At 48.3% G+C, this 22434-nt stretch overlaps 1 protein-coding gene across 1 annotated transcript; it reads left to right on the top strand.

Annotated features, from left to right (window-relative positions):
* Positions 1-6812: 6812 nt before the first annotated feature.
* DUSP26 (dual specificity phosphatase 26) lies at positions 6813-12174 on the top strand. Its single transcript, XM_021694231.1, has 4 exons — positions 6813-7101; positions 9093-9375; positions 10818-11032; positions 11560-12174. Exons 2-4 carry the CDS (start codon positions 9155-9157, stop codon positions 11757-11759), a joined length of 636 nt encoding a protein of 211 aa, XP_021549906.1. The 5' UTR covers positions 6813-7101; positions 9093-9154; the 3' UTR covers positions 11760-12174.
* Positions 12175-22434: the final 10260 nt, after the last annotated feature.

Raw genomic sequence — 22434 nt, 5'->3', positions numbered from 1 at the left:
GTGGAGAAGCTATTTGTGATGTTAGCATTCTTCCTCCCTCTAATAAGCAATAAACGCAGTTTTGTGTTACCAAGAGGTTATTCGGGTACTGTTTGGGAAGCCAGCATTCTACAAGGACAAAGAGAAAATTCTACAGCCAACAAAGGAAAAAGGCAGATTACAATAAAGTAATGGCAAGAACACTGAAAAAAAAAAAAAAAGACTTCTCATCAGCAAAAATAAATGCTGGAAGACAATGAAGTAATATCTTTGATGTGCTGAGGAAACATAATTGGACCCGAAATTTCTAAACTCAGGCAAAATATCATTTACAAGTCAAGGCAAATTAGAAATTTTTTGACACTGAAGCACTTGGAAATTACTACCAATAGACTCGTACAAAAAGAAATACTAAATATGAAAAAATGAACCTAGAAGGGATGAAAAGGATAAAGAAGCAAGAGTATGCAAAAGAATTGTTAAAATACGCTGGTAAGTCTAAATAAATACTGAATGTGAAAAAAATTACAATATCAATCATTTTGTGTGTGTTTTCAAAAACCAGCTGGTGTTCCCAGTTAAAGACAGCATATTAAAAGCCAGCATTTGATTCTGCTTCTTCCTGAAACCCCACAAAAATGACAGTCAAAGAATTTTCTTCAAACATAGGACCCACCAGCATGAAAAGAACAGGAAATATTTCAGTAGCAACAAAATTTTGGATGCTGAGAAGCAGAAGGCAAGTCAGTTGGGGAATATTGGTGATCGATCTGATTTTACCACAGAGAACCCAAAAGGCCAGGTGGCTGGCAACACTAGCTATCTCTAGAACTAAGTCTGAAGATGGACTAAACCCATCCTACTAAAAACAGGAGGATGCCCAAGGAACTGGGCTTCCAGAGGCGAAAGGAATTCCCAGCATGAGAATAAGAGGAGATCCTAGGGTAACGGCTCAATGTGAGTGTAGAGAGCAACCAGTCCAGACGGGGATAAGTCAGAAAGTTCCAGAAAAGACTTATGGAAAAAAAAAATGACACTGAGAAAGTAATTGATATGTTTGCCAAGAGGAGATTTAGGCAACTGGGGGAAAGTGTGGGGCTGAATTAGTGAGACATCGCTGAAAATTAAGCAAACAAACAATACTCATTAACTGGAGGGAAAACAAAGTTACGAAAGAAAGGAAACGTCATAGCAAATAATGTGGTTCAACTGAATAATACTTCTATAGTTTTAATACCTTAAACACTGACTACTTATAAACAAAATTATGATATAGCTATTTTAAAAAAATGTATAGGGAGGGGATGTTGATATATACCTTGTGGGGGATGGAATAAAGAGGAAAAAAAAAAAAAACCCTCAGTGTTCATCGTGAGAAATCAATAGGTAATGCCTAAAACTGAAAACTCAAAAAAACAGCAATATAAACATATTATTGAGAGAGGTGAGATGAAAGAAATACCCAGTGTTTTTCAAACCTTTGCTTCCAGGCAGTGGGGAACCAGGAAGGGGAGCAAGGGGGAAGGGGGAAGACACACATGGAGGGCTCTAGGCAGAGGAGTACTACTGTTTCACGTATTGCAGAAAGCATCAATCTTTATGCACGCTATGGGACTGATGACCATAGAAACAAACATTTTTCTAAAGCTGGATTCAAAGTACTGGATCGTAATTAATAAAGAAGATGGGAGGAAAAGTATTTCTGAAGGAAATTAAAATAAAAATCCTCATGCAGAAGGTAAAAGGACCAATTAAATGTAGACTTTGTTTAACTTGAAAATTGACAGAGCTCAGTAAAGAGAATAAAAAACACGAGATAAACCGAACCAAAGAAAGGAGACAAGAAGAAAGAGAAAGCATGATAAACTTAAAAAAACAAAAAGTAAGATGGCAGAAATTATTTTAAATAGATCAGTCATCACAATAAATATAAAAAGAGAATCACTATTAAAATACAGATTGCGGCGCCTGGGTTGCTCAGTCAGTTTAGCGGCCAACTCGATTTCAGGTCAGGTCATGATCTCAGGGTCCTGAGATCGAGTCCTGCCTCCGGCTTGAGCTCAGCCTGGAGTCTGCTTGAGGTTTTCTCCCTCTGCTTCTGCCCCTCCCCCTGCTTGAGTGCTCTCTCCCTCTCCAAAATAAATAAATTTTCAAAAATATAATACAGATTGATTTTTAAAACTACCTATAAACAGTTTATGAGAGCTACACTTAAAATAAAATATATATACATGTGTTCCAGACAGAGATTTTTTTAAAGTCTTAGAGAGACAACCTACCAACTAAAAAAAGTTATAATTTTTTTTAAAAACCTGTGAATTTTACGTATCTAATAACACAACTTGGTACTATCCCAAACAAAAATGGACAGAGTTATCTTGCAGGACTTTTTTCTCCATCAGTGCCCGCAGTTCTTGGTCATGCCACTTCAAAGAATGAAGAGGTAGACCAGACAGAGTGGTGGGCAGCAAGGCAAGGTTTATTGAGCGATAGCAAAGTAATGGTACAAAGCTCCCAAGGAAGGAGGGGACCCAAAGGGATTGCCATCAGAGTTTCTAAATCTAGGGGTTTTTATGCGCTTGTTCGTGGGCTGTTTTAATCTGGTTAACCCTCCCTGTGCCTGTCACCCAATGAGGATTTTGTCACCTGGCTATCATATGGGATAGGGTGGAGGGCTCCTTCCAGGGTGGTGTAAAATCCTCTTAGGGTGGGGGCCCGTTATCCCTGCCTGCCTGCCTTCCAACTATCCTTCATCAATTAGAGTAAGGAATTAACAAGCCCATAAACCTGGGAGATTTTAATCCATCTCTCAGAAGCTGATAAATCAAGAATATTTTAAAACCTTATATAGGACGGAAAGAAAGATAGAAACTTGAATTCCAAGACAGAGATTAAATAGCCTCTTCTAGCCTGTGCGGGACATTTGCTAAAAAATTGGCCACATAGAAAGCCACTCAGGAAATCTCAACCAATTTCATAGAACTGACATTTAAAATGAAGTCATATGGACTGTAGAAAAATTGGGAAATGTGGATATTTTAAAGCACAAGATAAAAATTATCTGTCATCCCACTCTGTCTAGAGATGACCTCTTTTAATATTCGGCATATTTTCTTTGGGTCTTTTTCAAAATGTGTATTTATACCTGCTTTTCTTCTCCTTCCCTTCTTTTTTTAATAGGGGGATTTGCTGCATATTCCTTTTGTATCCTGTTTATTTGCACGTAATGTCCTCGTTTATTTCTGCTATAAGGGCACTAGCCTCTCTAGAATTTATTTTCATTCTAAAGTCAGGCTGATGGAAGGAATATCTGCTCAGTGCGATAATGTGTGGCTCTTGGAGAAAGTGAATATTCACAGCGGTAAGATGTGTTCACCCTTAGGTAAACCAGGAGGAAAGTGGCTACAGAATGCATTGCAGGAGAGGTGGAGAGGAAGTTATTAGAGTTGAAGCAAAAGCCGGATTGCCCCTCTACCAAAAGGACCCCCGCGCCTCCTCCCACCCCCAATTCAGAACCAGCAGGAGCCGGGCAGAGGAAATGCTCACTCACACCTGGCCGACACCCGAGAGGGCAGGCCCACCAATCCCACGTGCGGACCTGGGGGAGAGGAGGTGTTAACCAGGGGCGGAGGAAGAAGCCAAAGGACAGGCACTGGATGAATGGAGATTTAGAAGAATAAGTCACAATCAACACGGGGCCCCTCAAAAGGACACCAAGTCTTCTGCCCCGCCTCCCCTCTCCACATTCCCACCGCCAAATAAAGTCACAATTGTCTATCTTCTGCTACTGGACCCTTCCGGTGAAAATGCTGTCTACACCGGCAGCAGAGGTCAGGGTGGACCAGCCCGGGGTGGACCAGCCCGGGAGCGAGGGGCGTGGCGGTACTTAGGGCGTGGTGGCTGGAAGGAAGCCAGGTCCCCGTCCTTCTGCCTGTGTCTTGTGTCGGGAAAGCGGTAACCTGCAGCAGCGGACGTCCCCAGCGCGCATACCCAGCGGATCCTGCCCCTGGCCAGCCACGCCCCCTAAGGGCCCAGGACTCAAGGCTTGAGCATGCCTTCCTTCATGTAATTTCTGCTGAATGCCTGACACACAGTAGGACTTGGTACATTTTAGCTATTGCTATTCTTTTTCTTTAGGTATGCCTACTTGCTACAGTGATGTGAGACACAGGCTTTGGTTTAAAACAGTCCTGGGTTTAAATCCATGCTCAAATCCCACTTATTAGCTGCTTGGCCGCTTCAGAGTGGATTTGCCCCCACTCTAAACCTGTTTCCTCAACTGTAAAATGGAATTAATAATACCTACTTTATGGGATTAAATTAGCTAATCTATGTAAAGCACTTAGCATAGTGCCCAGCCTGTAGTTAATGGTAGGGGTTAGAATTACCATTTAACACATGGTTGTTGGTGTCTCTTGGGGTTTTTTTCCCCACTCCTCCCCCTCTCTCTCTTACTTAAATATTTTGGGGGGGAGCGAGGTGTTTCTTTTGAGACCATTTGGAAATCTATTCCTATTTTTCAGTAGCCTCATTTTTCCATCTTAGTTATCCCAGTATAATGTATCCATTCATGCCTTCTAGTATGGAGGGCAGAGATTTAAAGAAATATAGAGGGGCACCTGGGTGGTTCAACCGGTTAGGCATCTGCCTCCTGCTTGGGTCGTGATCCCCCGGGGTCCTGGGATGGAATCCCAGCATAGGGCTCCTTGCTCAGCAGGGAGCCTGCTTCTCCCTCTCCCTCTGCTGCTCCCCCCTGCTTTTGCTCTCTTGCTCTCTCTGTCCAATAAATAAATAATATTTAAAAAGAAAGAAAGAAACATAGAAATAAGTGAGGTTACATATAGCTCATGGGTCCTTCGATAGATATCTGTATCAACACAAACAAGGAAGCAGACAAAAGACAGTGGATCCAGAAAGGTTTTATAAAAGAAACAACTCTTCAGCCTCATCTTGAAATAGAAGCGTTTGGAATCAGATAGCCCTGAGTTTGGACCCATGGTCTGCCATTGACTAGCTGTGGGTGAATTAACATCTGGCCGAGTGTCAGTCTCCTCATGCATTCAGTGAGGATGATAACACCCACCTAAAAGTTGGGTGGGATCAAATGAGCTGATAAATGTGAAAGCACAAGGAATTTACAGATAGTAAATTATCAATACATGCTGCTTCTATTAGCTTCCAACCCTCTCCTGTCCTACCTTCTGCATTACCTTCTCCCCACTAACTCTTTCCTCCATCCTCCCTCCCCCTCTCATCCTTAATTTTGTTTGATGTCACCTAGAAACATAATAAACCTCCTAGCTACAAAGAAAAATATAAAGCCGCCTGAGTTATGGGTTGACCCCTGGTAATTAATGGCCCATTAATGAAGATGTTGATCCATGGACAACTTCTATGGGTACCTGTAAACATCTGCCCATGTTGTCCATGGCATGCTTTAAAGCATATTTTTCCAGCTTTTTGAGAAAAGTGAAATGCAGGGTTGAAACGGAAGACTTGCCAAAGCTTGAGATCAAGTTTGCCTACAACATCTTCTCAACCTACCAACCCTAAAGACTCTGTCACTTAAAATGAGGTTAGTCCAATAATATGTGCTCTTTCACGATTTGACTTGTGACCATTTTTTACTGACTTTTCTTGGGACGACAAATTAAAATTTCAAATTTCCCAGGCCAATTCTTTGTTTTAAATGATGAGGATTTCATTTCTTCATGTAAATCGTCATGCCAAGAAGGCATGGAAAGGAATTGAGTTTGCTTCTCTAGAAAGGAAAAGGCTGGGGGTGGGAAGGATTAATCCTTGCTGGCAGCCTGTAATGGAACCTCCTCTTTAGCACAAAACTGACCTGAGGATTGTGTCACTTTGGCCAATAAGTACTTTCTCTGACCGGAGATCAAAGCCTCACCCACCACCCCTGCTGGGAACATAGTCAGTCCCGATTTTGGCTGCAGTTGCTAATGTGTTCTCATCTGAAACTAGGTCCAGCCTGACCTTATCCACTTCCTGCCTCCTTCCTGCAGACAACTCTCCCAGGAGTCCACATCTGCCTGGTTTTCAACAGCATCCTCTGCTGACATGCATTCACTCTGCCACCTCCCCCATCACACGATGACCTGGGGACTGGGGACGGCAGCACCGCCCCTGCCTGCGAAGTGTTGACCGACTTCGAACTGACAAGGTGATTACAGTAGAAAAGCAGCTAAAGCTAAACATCGCTGAAAGGCAGCACAAGTGAAGAGGTAGGGGCATGAATTTCTTCCAGAGGCCAGGGGAAAGGTGTTCACTTAAGAGCTGAGCTGCCGGAAGTGGCTTCCTGATAGAAATCCACTGTGCCTTCTCCATTGTGTGGGGTCACTGGTTTAGAACAGTTAAAGACATGAACTTCGAGTCAGACTGCCAGGGTCTGAAACTCAGCTCAGCCCATAACTAGCGTGTGGCCTGGGCAAATGACTTCACCTCCCTGGGCCTCTGTCTCCTCCTCCCTAAAATGGGGACAGTGATAATGCAACCTAGCTCACAGACTTGTGGTGAGGATAAACTGAGGGAAGAGATGTGAAACACGTGGTATATACTAAATACTAATAAGGGCTCCCGACCCGTGTTATTTATGACACGGTGTTCTTGAGAATAAGAAATGGACAACTAAGGCGCGCCATGGTGTCTATGTAATTAATTAATGCTGTCTGGGGAGGAGCGAGTGTGTTTAAGGCACCGTCTGGGACGGCTTGTATAATGTCATCCTCAAGCAAAATGCCTTGTAATTGGCGCAGCTCCGAAAACACACGTCCGCCCGAGCATGCACGCGAGGCGGGGCTGCTCGGCTGCGTGCTCTGTGTCCGGGCTGTAAACACCCGCGGGTGAGCCCACGCTGCGTGTGCGCTCGGGCCGCTGGGTGTCGGGCTGCGTCTCTGTGTGTCAGCGACACACCGATAGGAGCCCTGCTTCGACGTGCGTGTCATGGCTTAAAAATAGAGGCTAATCCGTCAGCCGGTCTCGCAGCGGCAGCGGCAGCGGCAGCGGGCGGGGGCGGCGGCGGCGGCCGCAGGAGAGTCATGGCCGTGGGGCCGGTTGCGCCTGCCATCGGCCTCCGCGACTGAGACCCCGCGCCGCGCTCGCACCCAGGTAGAGGGGCTGCGGGGGGTGGTCGCCTCCCCCGCGGCGCGGAGAGGCGCACGGCTCCGGGCTGGGCTGGGCTGGGCTTGCGGCGGGGGGTGGGGGACGCGGGAGCCGAGCTAGCTGAGCTCCCCAGGGCTCCCTCCCTGCACCTTCAGCGCCGGGTTGTCTGGGTTAGCCGGGGCTGGGGCGACAGCCATGAACCTGTTACAACCTCCACGGCGGCCGGGGAGGAGGGGGCCGCGGACCAAGGCGCCTGAACGCGGCTGATGGGATTGGAGAAGGCCGAGGGGTATACCCCGGGACGTAATGGGGCTCCGCCAGCCTCGAGGAGAAATAGAGTCCCACCGAGCTCCTCCCTACACCTGGGCTCCTTCCCGCTTCCTCTTTACCCTTTAGCATCAATCACCCGGGCAGCAGAACCTATTTCGAGAAACCGTTGTTTGGGAATAAAGTGATGGGGTCTTTAGGCCTGAGGAGACAAGGCAGATGATGATGATGATGATGATGATGATGATGATGATGATGATGGAATGATGGTGGTGGTGGTGGTTGGTGATGGCGATGGTGGCTAGAGTGCTATATTTCTGTGCTCTTTCTGCCCCAGCCTTTGCAAACATCTCTCTCCCTGAACGCCCTAAGATCCAGGCTCCCCTCAGCAGCCCTGATCCTAATGCCCATGCTTCCTAAGACCTGTTAGTGCTCGGTCTCCCCTGGCCTGGGGGAAAGGAGAGCCGGGGTCCTGGCTCACAGGGAGGGATGGGTCCGCAGAGTGTGTGCAGGTCAAAGATGGCCTCTCGATACTAGACTTTTGGTTGAGGACCAGGAAGGGAGTGGAAAGGGAATCCTTGGGGCCAGTCCACCCTGGTGATGGGAGAGGGGGAGGAGGAGGACGGAGGGGCTCTTGTCACAGTGGCCTCTCTGCCTGAAGGACCCAGGACAAGTCTCAAAGGCTGGCTCTTCCCAGCTCTGCAGCTCTGCACAAGCCTTTTACAAAGGCCAGTTGTCCACAGGGAGTCTGAGGCACACCTGCTAAGCCCCTCACTGCCAGCCACATGCCCCGAATAGGGTCACTTGACTCCAACAGCAACTCAGATGGTCATTTCAGCCTCTGAGCCCCTGGGCCTGGCAGAATCCCTTATCCCTTCCCTTCTTCAGCCCCCAGCCTCCGCCTCTCCCCTACACACCCAGACACATTACTCCAGCCCTGCTTGACTCAGAAATCTTCACATGAGAGATGAGGTTTGATCAATAATTTCTGCATGCTGATCAAAGGAGAGCAGATTGGCTGTTGTGCACTTAGCTTGGCACCCTCTTCCATTAGTGCATGCCTTCGGCAAGTATTTTTCAAAAACTCACACTTTCTCTTTATTGCTGTTCCCCACTCACCCCAGCCCCCAACGTAACACTTCCCATAGTAGGCTTAACTCTGAGGCAGTGGTAGGGCAGCAATGGGTTAAAGCAGCCCATCTCCCTGGTGCTGAGGAGAAGGGCTTGGCATATGTCATGGCCCCAGCTGCTGCTATCTTCCTGCTCATTCTCTCCGGGTGGGTCCAAAGCCACCCCCCCTTCCCCTCCCAGCTCCCTGGGCTCTTTGCCTGGGGACCCAGGCAGGTGAGACCCAGATTCTGGCTGGCGGGAGCTCCCACAATGGGCACTGCCACCCAAATATCAAATGTGTGCGCGTGTGTGTGTTTGTGTATGTGTGTTGGGAGTGGAGGTGGAGTGGTGGGGCAAAAAGCCAGCAGCTGGGCAGCTCCTTCTCCCGTAAACAAGGACATGTGACTCCCACCTCCTTGCCTGGCTGAGCCCAAGAGCAGAAAGGAGCTGCCGCAGCTTGAAGGAAAGAGTAATTAGGGAGCCCCTGCCCCCGCCCCCGCCAGGGCCAGACTTCCCTTCCCTCCCTTGAGAAGCTTCTCCCCAGGGCCCAGCCCAGTTGGCAAGAAGAAGCAGCTGCTCCGGACCCACTCAGGTGTGTCTCCCTTCCATCCCTCCTCCAGCAACAGCTACCTGGAGACTGACCCAGCGTCGGCGCATAGCCACCCCTGCAGCCGCCTCCAAGATGTGCCCTGGTAACTGGCTCTGGGCCTCCATGACTTTTATGGCCCGCTTCTCCCGGAGCGGCTCGAGGTCTCCTGTTCGCACTAGAGGGGCCCTGGAGGAGATGCCAGATGTGCAACATCCCTTCCTCAATGTCTTTGAGTTGGAGAGGCTGCTCTACACAGGCAAGACCGCCTGTAACCATGCCGACGAGGTCTGGCCGGGCCTCTACCTCGGAGACCAGTACGTACCCGGCATCCCAGGGTCATGGCTGCGCGCGCGCGCGTGTGTGTGTGTGTGTGTGTGTGTGTGTACACACGCAAGAAGAAAGGAGAAGGGTGGCAGGCAGGTGCTGAGTCGTGTTGCTGGTTCCAGGGTGAGGAGGGAGGGGCAGGGGTGCATGGGCAGAGAGTGGAGGCTGGAGGGTTTGGGGCAGTTGGGGCAGGATTATTGATATGCCCAACTCTGGACAGATAGTCTCTGTTCAAGTAATAACGTCACTCACTTAGCAAAATTAATTACTGCATGCCAATGCCATGTGGCGGACACTGTAGATGACTTCGCTGACCTTCCATGTATTGTGCTGTGATGCTGGACACGGGCAGCCATCGGGAGCCAGGAAGGGGTAGGAAGCCGAGGGGTTGACCAGGCAAAGCCGCAGTGTATGCAGAGGCCCTGCAGCAGGAGGGCCTGGAGAGAAGAGCATCCAGGGAGGAGGCCCCTCACTTCTCTGTCTCTCAAGGGCTTCATAGTCTACAAGGAGTTTTTCACATGCATTTTCTCTCTTAATCTTCACAACAGCCTTGTGAGGTAGGTACCACTGCCCCCAGGTTACAGATGGCAAAACTGAAGCTCAGAGACATTGTGACTGGCCCAAGGTCACACGGGTCGTAAGTAGCAGAGCCAGGACTTGGAGGTTCAAGTTCAGGGCTCGTACTTGAGGAGTTTGCACTGGACAGGGCGTTGGCCCTGAGGTATGGCCATGTTGCCTGAGAGATGTCTGCCACTAAGCTGAGGGGGATGGGCCAGAGGAACCCCCAAAGGTGACGTCGTAAAACATGGTCCAAATGAGCATGGAATAACTAGTAGAACATGAGAACATTCTGGGTGTCAACGAGAGCAGAAAGTAACAGGGGAGCTAGGTGTGGGAGCAAGGGTCAGAATCCTATCACCTCAAGGTTAACAAGGAGGTTGAACGTGAGCTGGTCCAACAACCCAGCTGAGGTCCAGATCCCCTCTTGTGCATCCATGCCTATACATTGACCTCCTCTCTGTGCTTGAATACCCCAGTGACAGGAGAGTCATTCTCTCCCAAGGTGTTTCCGTCTTTCTTCAGCTGGATTCCACGGTTAGTACATACTTCTGTACACGAAGTACAGAGCCAGTCAGTCCTTCCCACAGATCAAGCTGCCTTGGAGGACTCTCAATATTTTATTATGGCTATCGTTCGCCCACCCCATTAGTCTTCTCTTCTCCAGGCAGAACCTCCCCAGTACCCTCAACCCTTGCTCAAGGACGAGATGCCAGGTCGTTGCCCATCTTGGTTCCCCCCTCTGGGTCCTCAGTAAGTACAGCGGAGGCATGGAGCCAATGACGTTAGCTAGGCAGTGGACAGGGTGGAGGCCAGGGCTTCTTGCCTCAGAGCCTAGCTTCCCCACCCTCCCTTTATCCTCTACTCAATGCAGGGACATAGCCAACAACCGCCGGGAGCTCCGTCGCCTGGGCGTCACCCACGTCCTCAATGCCTCACACAGCAGGTGGCGAGGCACGCCCGAGGCCTACGAGGGGCTGGGCATTCGCTACCTGGGTGTTGAGGCCCATGACTCGCCAGCCTTTGACATGAGCATCCACTTCCAGACGGCTGCTGACTTCATCCACCGGGCGCTGAACCAGCCAGGAGGTAGGAGGGCGAAGCCAGGGGGAGGGAAGGAACAAGGGACATCGGAGTTAGGGGAAAGCTGGAGGGTTCAAGGCTGGAGAGATTTGAATGACGTGACAGAATGCTCAGGATCTGATATGAAGGCAAGAAAAACACTCTCAACTATTTGTTAAAGGCAGTGCATGAGAAGAGAAGGAAATAATCCAAAGTGTTAACAGAGCACAGATGCTAATGCACTGGGGAACACTCACCAGATCCCCAGATCCTCACTCTGTGCGAGACTCAGTTTTACATTAGTGATGAGCGTCTGTCTCCCTGGGAGCCCCTTTCAGACTCCCGGACGCTGAGCTGCTGCACGTTGTCCATCTTATCCCGTCCAGACCTCCCAGGGGTCGGCATTCTTCCCACCCCTAGTCGGCATCCCATCCTGTCTCCGTGTGCACCTGCTTCCCTGTCGTCCTCCTCACCTGGCCCCATCGCCCTCTCCCTAGCCGCCTCCAGCCCACCACAGACAGTCCCACAGCCTCCTCGTGTGTCTGTCCTCGCAGGGAAGATCCTGGTACACTGCGCCGTGGGAGTGAGCCGATCTGCCACGCTGGTACTGGCCTACCTCATGCTGTACCACCACCTCACCCTCGTGGAGGCCATCAAGAAAGTCAAGGACCACCGAGGCATCATCCCCAACCGGGGCTTCTTGCGACAGCTCCTGGCCCTGGACCGCAGGCTGCGGCAGGGTCTGGAGGCCTGAGGGGAGGGGATAGGGGATCAGGCCAGGTGCATTTGGCCCTGGCTCCCAGCTGGAGGGAGGAGGCCCAGATACCCCATCTTCCCCTGTCCTGTGCCTGTGCAGGGAGTCAGGGATGCTGCAAGCACGAACGTGATGGTGTAGATATGTTGTGTAGATGGTGGTGTAGAGACAGACGGTAAAGAGAGAGTGTGAAAAGCTGTGAGACCAGAGGGAGACACTCACAGACTTGTTACTCCAAGCGCAGGAAGAGGAGGTGTGGGAGGATTGGCGCTGTGCCCGCGGGCGCTGGGCGCGGCCAAAAGCTGCAGAGGTGCATGCCTGGGAGTCTGTAGATGATCGCTCGCTTCCTGGCTGCAGGTGTCTTGAGGAAAAATAAAGATGGTGGACAAGACAAGATCCTGGTGAAGTCATTGACAGCTTGTAGGAGCTCCCCACCTCTCTCCTGGAAAACCCTAGCTTTCTGGGGATAGCAACAGTTCCTGACTCCCTCATGGTGGTCATAAACCTCCAGCGAGTCTCGGGGGGGCGGTTCTTTCTCTCAAGTCCAGTTTTACTCTGGCCACAAGCGAGATCTTGAAGTGTTGTTTCCCGCTATGTCCACACAGGGGCAGCAGAGGACCAAAAACTTCAGGCTTACAACCCCCTTGTGCCGCTGCGAGGAAGGCACGTCCACCGCCAGGCTTAAAATAGGTCTCTGTTCCCAAGCTCAGGTGTGGACGAAATATCGCTTTATTTTCAAAAAAAATTCCAGTTTCAATATCAAGTCCCCATTGTGATTGGATAGCAGAATGTGAATCTTAAATCAACCCCAGCCCTAAATCCTACATTCAGGGGGGTCTGGGCTTTGCCTGGTACCAAGGAATTGGAGGAGAGGGAAAGAAGGGTGATGTAATTGCTTCCTCTTGTCATCTTTCCAGGTTTGCCTCATTAGAATGTAATGCAATCTCCTTAGTAAACTTAGTAAAAATTTAGACTCACCAACCAGAGAGAGTAGTATGGTCTTTCTGTTATCCCAGCTGCCCAAATTGCCAGCCACCACATCCCTCCTTTTAAAAAAGACGTGTTCCCAGAACAGAATATCTGCATGAAGAGGAGAAGGGGACAGAAGAGAAGGTGAAAAATACAGGGAAAAGAAATCACTTAATATGCCTGAAGAGTCTATCTTACCCCAAAGTATAGAAACTCAGAATCTCAAAGCTGGAAGGTGCCTTCCTAGATGACCCATTTCCACCCTCCAACAAGGCATAAATAAATTACCTTTTTAATATCTTTGATGAGATCCATCACACACCTCCTTGGACACCTTCGATGGTACAGAACTGGTACAGAACTTCCATACCATTGTACCAGCTCTGAATATGAGAAAGCTCTAATATCACACATGCATCATGCAGTCCCGTTACAGTGGTCATGACATGAGGCCAAAAGATCTGCCAGCCTGAGCCCCCTGGCTATGAGAGCCTTTGGGCAGGTCACTTTGCCTCTTCCCCACCTCGTCTCGTGCGAGAGTCCTGTCTCTTCCATAGGGTTTCGATGGGAGCTTAATTAGATATGCGATACTGTGCTCAGAGAACAGTGGTATTTAATAAGTGTTCTTTCTCTTGCCCCAACCCTTCCCATGGTGTGAAGCCAGCTCCCCTGGCTCTCCTGTGTCCCCCGCTTTCCGCCTAACAGCTCTGATTGTTTCCAAGAGTCTGCGTTTGTCATGTTTCAAGTTTCCTCCCCAGCCAACAGCGGCATCTCTCTCTGTTTGTGGCAACCAATGCTGGTCTCGGTGCTTCAAGCAAAGCGTAGTTGCCAGGACCTCAAATTTCTGGTACTGTTGAGGGTCAAGAGCATCTAAGGGTCATAGAGTGAGGCCTTCATTAGGAATGTGGATTCCAGTTAAAATGCATCAACCCCCTATCAGAACCATGAGCAGGAGGACTTAAGATAAGTACAAATAACCCAGAAGTAACTCAGGCTCTTGGACGGACTGAGTGTTGACCTGACCAGTACAGAGTACTGTGGACTTGGCACCTCCTTCGTTCTAGTCTAGTACATATATCTGTTACTATTGATGTAACCTGCAGCGCCTTCTAGCTTCTAGTAGAGAAGTATGGCTACTAACGCCGATTTGGCCAAAGATTATCCTCACAGAGCAGGTGAGTTCGAGCCCCACGTTGGGTGGAGATATTGCTTAAATAAATGAAAACACAGCTGTATGAGTGCAGGCCGAATGTGCCTCACGCGAATCCCCTCGCATTGTTTCAAGCTGAGTCACTTGGGAATTTATTTCTAACTTCTAGTAGAGAAGTACAGCTATTAAAGTAGAGTTGGCCAAAGATCATCCTTCAGAGCAGGGTACGTATTTGTATGATTTAACAAAGCTGTGTGACGGGGCTGCCGAGGCAGTGTCCTGCCTTTACAGATATTAAGATATTAACCCGTTTAATCCTCCTAAAAACCCCGTGAAAGGTGTCGTTGGCATTGCTTAAGAGCAGGGCAACTGAGGTAAATAATTTTCGGGAGGACACACAGTGGCCAGTGAAAGTGCTGGGATTCACCCTGGTGTAATCATCCTGCTGCCATGCCTTTCGTCCCCGACTCCACCACTGAAGGTTGTGAGCGTGCGTGCACGCGTGTGTGTGCACGCTCGTGTGTGTGCGTGCGTGCGTGCACGCGTGTGTGTGTGTGTGTGTTGTGGACCTATATGGTTCCAGGGAGAGAGACGGGGGGCACAGCCTGGTCATTACGCAGAATCAGTGCTATCCTCCCAAGCGGTTGGGGGTGGGGGGCGGGTAGCTGTCACGGGTTGGTCTTCCTCCCACCTGCCAAAACTGATGCTAAAAGTCCAGACTCCCTAATCCTCTTCGTGGGAGCAGTTGGCCATTTGAACCCAAGCGAAGGACTTGACGACGGACAGGACTAAGTGAGCTCTTGTCAGATGCAGCCTGAGCTTCCAGCTGGCCGGGCCCTGTCCCTCGGGGACGGGGCAGCCCACATCAGTCTTGTCGTCCTGCTCTCTTCCTGCCCTCACCGCCTCCAGCCCCAGCCTGGGTGATGTTGACTCCAGCCTTGGTGGCAAGCCCCGGAACCTTCGCCGCACCTGGGGAGAGGGAGGCCCCCGTCCCTCACCCTGTAAGTAATCCCAGCTGAGAAGCTCCACAGGGAGGGGAGCTAAGGGAGAAGGGCTGCTTCTGAGCCCCGAGGTAGCAGATGGCACCGGGGCCAGAGAGGCAGCTGAGCGTTCCACTGGCTGGAGCGGGCCCCGGCCTGGCGGCACAGAAAGGCCCCTGCTAGAATAATCTCTTACAGAGAAGGAAGCCTGATTGGGGCGGGGAGAGTGAGTCTGGTTATGAAGAAAGATAAACCCCAACTGATGGTTACCAGAGGGGAGGGGTGAAGTAGGTGATGGGGATTACGAATGCACTTGTGATGAACATTGGGTGATGTACAGAATTGTTGAATCAGGGACACCTGGGTGGCTCAGTCGGTTAGGCATCTGCCTTCCGGTCATGATCCCGGAGTCCAGGGATCGAGCCCCACATCGGGCTCCCTGCTCAGCAGAGAGCTTGCTTCTCCTTGTGCTCGCTGTCTCTCTCTCTCTCTCTCAAATAAGTAAATCTTAAAAAGAAAAAAAAGAATCTGTTTAAAAAGAAAAAGAATTGTTGAATCACTCTATTGTACACCTGAAACTAATATAACACTGTATGCGGAATTAAGACTTTTAAAAAATAATAGAACAAGAAAACAGACAGACAGAAAGAAAGAAGCTGTTTATCTTAGGTTTCTCTCCCCAGAGCTTTTTTTGAAGAAAAGATTCAAAAGTTTAGAGAAGAGCCCTGTTCATACCCTAATGCCTGGATCCTATAAAAATGTTCCCTCGTGTGGCAAAAGGGATTTTGCAGAGGCATTTAAACTACAACTTTGTGGGATGCCTGGCTGGCTCCTTGGGTGGAGCATGCAACTCTGGATCTCGGCGTCATGAGTTCGAGCCCCACACTGGGTGCAGAGATTGCTTAAATAAATTAAAAAACAAAAAACACTTTAAACTACAACCTTGTATGAGGAAATAACACTGGATTGCCTGGTGGGCCCAATCACATGAATCCTGAAAAGCAGAGAACCTTTTGATGCTGTAATGAGAGATTTGATGTGCGGGCTGAACCCCCTTGCTGGGTCAGGAAGGAAGGAATGCCGGCAGCTTCTAGAAGCTGCGAAAAGGCAAGAAAATGGATTCTCCTCTGATCCTCCAGAAGGGAACATAGCCCTGCAGACAGGGCTTGATTTTAGCCCCATGAGACCTGTGTCAGACTTCTGATCTACAAAACTGTAAGATAATAAATTCACATTGTTTAAGCCATTCAGTTTAAGCCATTCAGTTTGTGGTGATTTGTTTCAACACAATGGGAAACGAATATAAGCCCCTGGACTCTCCATGAAGACGTTCCCATGTGAACATCTAGCCACTGGTTCAAAATGCTGAGACTAATCTCCAACATGGTTTCGTTGGGTTTTTTGTTTGTTTGTTTTGTTTTGTTTTTGTTTTAAATTGGGAGCTGGTGACACACTGGAGGGAGAAAGATTCACGCGGGAAGGGCTTGCCCTTAGGGGTAAGCGAAGTGGCAGCCGGAGAGCTGAACCTGCCCGCAGAGGGTGCTCTGCGTTCTGTGCCATGTGTCAACGCCGGGGAAATGTTCCACCAAACTTGGATGTCTAGTTTCTCTTAAAAAGTTGAAAGGGACAGGGACGCCTGGGTGGCTCAGTCATTAAGCGTCTGCCTTCGGCTCAGGTCATGATCCCAGGGTTCTGGGATCGAGCTCCACATTGGGTTCCCTGCTCAGCGGGAAGCCTGCTTCTCCCTCTCCCACTCCTCCTGCTTGTGTTCCCTCTCTCGCGGTGTCTCTCTCTGTCAAATAAATAAATCTTAAAAAAAAAAAAAAATTGAAAGGGATAGTGAGCCTACATCTCCACTTGACTGTGGTGATTGGGGGCTGCCCCGTTTTGATGAGGTACCACCTGCTGTCTGGTTCATTATGACCCATCATGATGTATGTTCTAACCCTGGACCTGCCTCACTCCTTAAGATCATTTGCCTGCAGCCCCTGTGCTAAACAAACCCCATGGGGTCCTAACGTCTTGCCCAGGAATGTAAGATATTCCTTATCCTAAGAAGCCCAGAGCGGTCCACCTTGCCTCCTTTCTTCCCAATCACCACTTCAATCCCAGCCATTCTTGGGATGTTCTGTTTGTGGCCAGTGGTCACTAGCCTTCGAAATGGCCTAGGGTTGTCCCCTTGATTTGGCAGACACTTAAGCCCTCTGCCCAATTCCCGTTTAGCATCTGGAGGTGGCCTGGGAGAAGGTGGTGAGCACAGCCAGTCTCTCAGGAAGGAATCTTAAGCCAGTGGAAACAAGTAGAAAGTGACCTTGGGCAGCAGGGAAAGGAATGTTTATCAGCTGCCCGTTCTGACGGTCTGCAGACTAAAAGAAAGGAACTCTCTTCCCCCTAGGTAACTTTCCCTGAGGCAGTTTATATTTTTGAGAATTGTGGGATTATTTTGGGTAGGGAAAAATCAGAGGGGAGGGGCCTCTCCCTGTTGCTCTTTGGAGTTCACTCACAAACTGGGTCAGGGCTGGGCAAGTCCACATCCACCACTTATAACCTCGAGGGAACCTGAGCTCCTAATCCCAGTTGAGGCCAATGGCAGCTGGGAAGAGGAGGCAAGAGGGGCAGTAGAAATATTAACCTGGGGGTGGGGGGCACCTGGGTGGCTCAGTCGGTTAAGCGGCTGCCTTGCACCCCTGTCATGATCTCAGGGCCCTGGAATGGAGCCCCACTTTGGGCTCCCTGCTTAGCAGGGAGTCTGCTTCTCCCTCTCCCTCTGCGGCTCCCCCTGCTAGTGCTCTCTCTTTCTCTCTCAAATAAATAAGATCTTAGAAAGAAAGGAAGGAAGGAAGGAAGGAAGGAAGGAAGGAAGGAAGGAAGGAAGGAAGGAAGGAAGAGAGAAAAAGAAAAGAAAAGGAGAAAGAAAGAAATATTAACCTGGGAGGAAGACAGAGTCTGCTTCAAGAATCTCTACATCCCCACCTGTGGGGCTGAACACAAGGATAAATTGTACTGGCAACTTAGAACACTCCTTCCTAGCTGCACGGCACCTTGGCCCCTGGCCCAGGGATGGGAGGACACTTGTTTGCATTAGGAGAAAGGAGAGATATGGTACAAGATAAGGAAAGGAGTTAAAGAAGTGAGGAGAGGCCTGACACCCAGAGCAAAAGCTCATTCTGGTGTGTCCCCTGCCAATGCATGCAGGTCCGGCAAACTCCCAGCTGCCAAGCAAGACAAGGCTGTGATCCAGCCCAGCTCAGGACACACAGGTGGATGATCACAACCTCAAAAACACCAGAACTGGAAGGAATCCAGGAGCATTTTTCATTTGGTGGATTTCTGACCATGCCTCACAGAGCCCCAGCATTTCAAATAACTTTTCATGGGGCCACCAATGTGGGAGCATGCTCAGGGAGAGACACCCCATGGTAATTCAAACAGAGCAGATCTGTTTTTATTTCTTTTATGCAGGCAGTTTCTGTTTTAAAATATTATTTAATAAAAAGATTCTGCTAAAAAAAAAAAGGGTTTGGAATCCACCAATCTCATCGGATTCTTCACTTTCTAAATGAGAAAGCAGCCCTGGAGAGGTAACTAATTGAAAGTCTCAGAGAAGGCACCAACACCAGGACCTGGGTAGAAGAGACCACTCATCGTCCACTAGATTCAATTCCATTCTCCACTTCTTCCTGTTATTAATAGAACCACCCTGAGTTTCAGCAGGACTCATGACTGTCCACACAGAGACTCCATTTCCCAGCCTCCTTTGCAGCTAGGTGGAACCATATGACTAAATTCTCACCAATGGGACGGGAACAAGAGTAATGCTCTATTTCTTACAGAGAAGACGCTGTCCCCCCACGCTTTCATACCCTCCCTTGGGGTTGAAACATAAGATACATAACTGGCAAGCCAGCTTCTAATGGATGAACAAGGAACACATCTCAGGATGAGGCCAAGTGGCAAGAGAAAAGAACCTGAGTCTCTGGATGGCTTTGGAAAGCCGAACTTCCTCCTTGCCTTGCCCCTCCTTTTCTTGGAATATTTACAAGACAGAAATAAACTAGATTTTTTTGAGTCTCTGCATTTTTATGTCTCTTTGCTACAATAGCTGTATTATTTGTCCATTGCTAAACAGCACATTACCCCAAAACTCGGTGGCTTAAAACAACAAAAATTTATTGTCTCATAGTTTCTGTGGGTCAGGAATTCAGTGTGAATGAACTGTGTGGTTTTTTGTCTCGGGATCTCTCCTGAGGTTGCAGCCAGGGTGTTGGCTGGGCCCCGAAGTCATTAGAGGTTTGACCAAAGCAAAGTATCTCCTTCCAAGCTCATTCACATGGCTGTTAACAGAGACTTCCCTGTTAACAGAGACCATCCCCACCACATGGCTTTTCTGTAGGTAAGTGTCTTTGAAGAAAACTGCAGTGCATTTTTATGACCCAGTCTCCAAAGTCAGGAGTTGTCACCTCTGCTTCATTCTACTTGTTAGAAGGTCTACAAACCCAGCACACTCTCCAGGGGATGGGAACCAGGCTCCACCTTTTCAGGGGAGGAATATTAAAGAATTTGTGGACATGTTTTCAAAAAGCACCCCAGGGACCCAGCCTGCATCCTAATTAATACACTAGACATACTGGCTCTTTGGTCCAGTGCCCTTTCTGAGCCCTGAGACTTCAGGATGTAGTTTAATGATAATAAGAATGAACATTTACTAGGGGCTTTTGTTGTTGTTGTTGTTCCTGTCATATGCCAAGCATTTATCACGCATTGTTCCGAATGTGATCCTCTATGGTAGATTCTACTACAGCCCTAATTTTCCAGGTAAGGAAACTGAGGGTTAGCAGAGTTCACACCAGACCATATTCCAGAGACTTCACTCGTAACCACTGTACCAGTGTTGAGGAAAAGGCGTGTTTAGTGGAGAGAGACGTCAGTTTGGTTGGAAATCTGTCACTAACACTTAAGAGTTCTGTGATTTTTGCTAAGATCTAACCTTCTTGGGCTTTCCATTTTATCCTATAGGCAAGGAGAAAACAATAGTACCTGGAGGGTTGTGGTGAGGAATAAAGGAAAATACACGAAGCACTGGGCACAGGGCTTGGCATGCGGTGGGTGGTTAATCAGAGGTGTGACTCTCCTCCCGTCTACTTTATTATCCTATCTCCACTTACACACATGAGATGGTTCAGCTGTGGCCTAAAACATCAGCTTCATTCCAGAAACCCAGAGACATAGCAGAACTATGTATAATTCCTAGGAAAAATAGGGCCCTAAACCCCCCTAGCTTCTGTTTCCTTCCAGCCTCCTTTGATACTTACGAAGAGCATCACAGGGGTGCCCGGTGGCTCAGTTGGTTAAGCGTCTGACTCTTGATTTCGGCTCAGCTTATAACCTCAGGGTCATGAGACTGAGCCCTGTGTCAGTGGATGCTGCTTGAGATTCTCTCCCTTTCTTTCTGCCCCCTCCATGGATTTCCCATGTGGGTCAGGAGCTGAGGAACAGGGTGGGGAAATTGCTGCTTCACTTTCCTGGGGAAAGAAGGAAATTATGAACACATTTCATCAAGAGTTGTATCAATCCCTGAAAAGCATCTTGGTACTGAGACCTCTAGGGTATCTGGACAGAGGAAGGCCAGATCTCTCAAGAATAAAATGAGTGAAGGATCTGATTTGCCCAAATATACAATGAACAACTCTCAACGCCTTCAAAGAATCATGTGATCCTCTCATGCAAACTTCTCTTAAGAAATAAAACAGTTAGTTGGATTTAATTATCAGCTTTTCTTAAGATTTTATTTATTTATTTATTTTTATTTATTTGTTTATTTATTTGAGAGAGATGGGGGATGGGCAGAGGGAGAGGCAGAGGATCCCAAGCAGATTCCAAGCTGAGTTTGGAGCCCAACATGGGGCTCGAAGTCACCACCCACAACCCATGACCTGAGTGGCCAAGACCCAGGTCCCAGGACCCAGGCACCCCTTAATTATCACTTAATTACCACCATAGTTAGCATTCTCTTCCATATCTTATGGCTGGCTTTGGAGAAGCATAGAAGAGAGACTCTTACTGAAGGTGAAATGGGATGATCAAGTCTTCTGGCCCCATGCTCCTCCACAGAATTAGCTGTCTCTCCCCAAAGTAGTTCTCTGGTGCTTGCAAGGCCTTAAAATGGGGGGGGCTCCTGGCGTGTCTAAGAAGATGTTAGGGTAGGACAGTAGGGATAAAAAGAGAACCCCTGACTCCTTAGAAGTTTTCCTGGAAGAAAACTTTCCTTTCCCTCTTTCTATGGAAGATTTAGAAACACCATTCTACTTCAGATTCCTCAAGTAACTTCGACTATATAATCCATCATCTTCTTCACTGTTTCAGTGTCTTCCTCAATGAAATAACCAGATGTGTCTTCCTGATTCACAAGGGGCTGAGGGTCTGAACCATCATCTGGATGGGGGAGCAGGGGTAAGTTACCTAAATTGTATTGACACAATGTGGGAAATCAGCTTGTCTTTGATAAGACCTTTGGTCTAGGAAATGCTGGAGACTGAACCAATCTTTTCAAGGATGTGTGCAAGACCAAAGCCCTTCAACCTATATCTCCCCCAGTCTATGCCATCATCTGAGGCACAGCCCTGTGGCCACAATGGCCAAGGAAGGTTGAGGGTGAGGAACTGGAAAGGGATGCATTGGGCTTGCCAAATTAGAGTCCTTTAGTGCCTCCGGAGACCTTACTGAATGTTTAAAATATCAGGCTTAGAACATAAATTGTTATAGAACATTGTGTCTGATGACCGAATTCATGGTCCTTGTAGGTATGACCCTAGACGTTCACTGTCCTGATTGACCAGCTCTATTCCCCATGAGAACTCCTGCTGTTCCTACCTTCAAGGCATCTTTCCGCCTTGGGGCTCTCTTTAGTCTAAGAAGGGTGGGAAGAAGAAGTATTTCTCACTTCTTGTCAAGTTTTCCTTCAAAGTTGGAAAATCTGTGCCCTAGAGGCACCTAGCAGGAACTTAATGCAATCAGGCTCACCTATCAACACCTTTCTCTTGAGCCAATGTATAGAAAGAATTATTGCGTAACAATTATACACATGTTTAAATCCTCAACACTGTTCCTAGAACATGGCTTAAATCGTATGGTTATTTATATACATGCACATACATAAATCTATTCCAAAAATACTTATTGGACCAGACACTTGGAACCACAAAAGTGGTTCATGCCCTTGAAAAATCTCTTATTAAGGAGGACTCATGAAGTGTTCAAATTTAGGAAATCATCGAATTATCTTTATAATCCCATAACATACTACATCATACATGAAATGTTGAAAGAGATGCAGAGACAGGGATGATGACAATGGTGAGCCACAGAAGAGGTGTATTTTTAGCTGAATCTTGCAAAATGTCAGGCACAGAAAGAAAAAGGGCATTCAAACATAAGTGATACCGTGTACAAAATCACAGTCAAGAAAGAATATCCTCTGTTCAAGGGACAACAGCAAAAGCTTTGTGGCTGACCAATAGTATGTGAGGAAAAAGAGCATATTTGGCATTAGAAAGACAGGCAAAGCCCAGACTGAAAC

Source organism: Neomonachus schauinslandi, chromosome 2 (assembly GCF_002201575.2).
Source record: "Neomonachus schauinslandi chromosome 2, ASM220157v2, whole genome shotgun sequence".
In the NCBI taxonomy this organism is placed as follows: Eukaryota; Metazoa; Chordata; class Mammalia; order Carnivora; family Phocidae; genus Neomonachus; species Neomonachus schauinslandi.
This window is presented reverse-complemented; position numbering and strand designations above follow the sequence as displayed.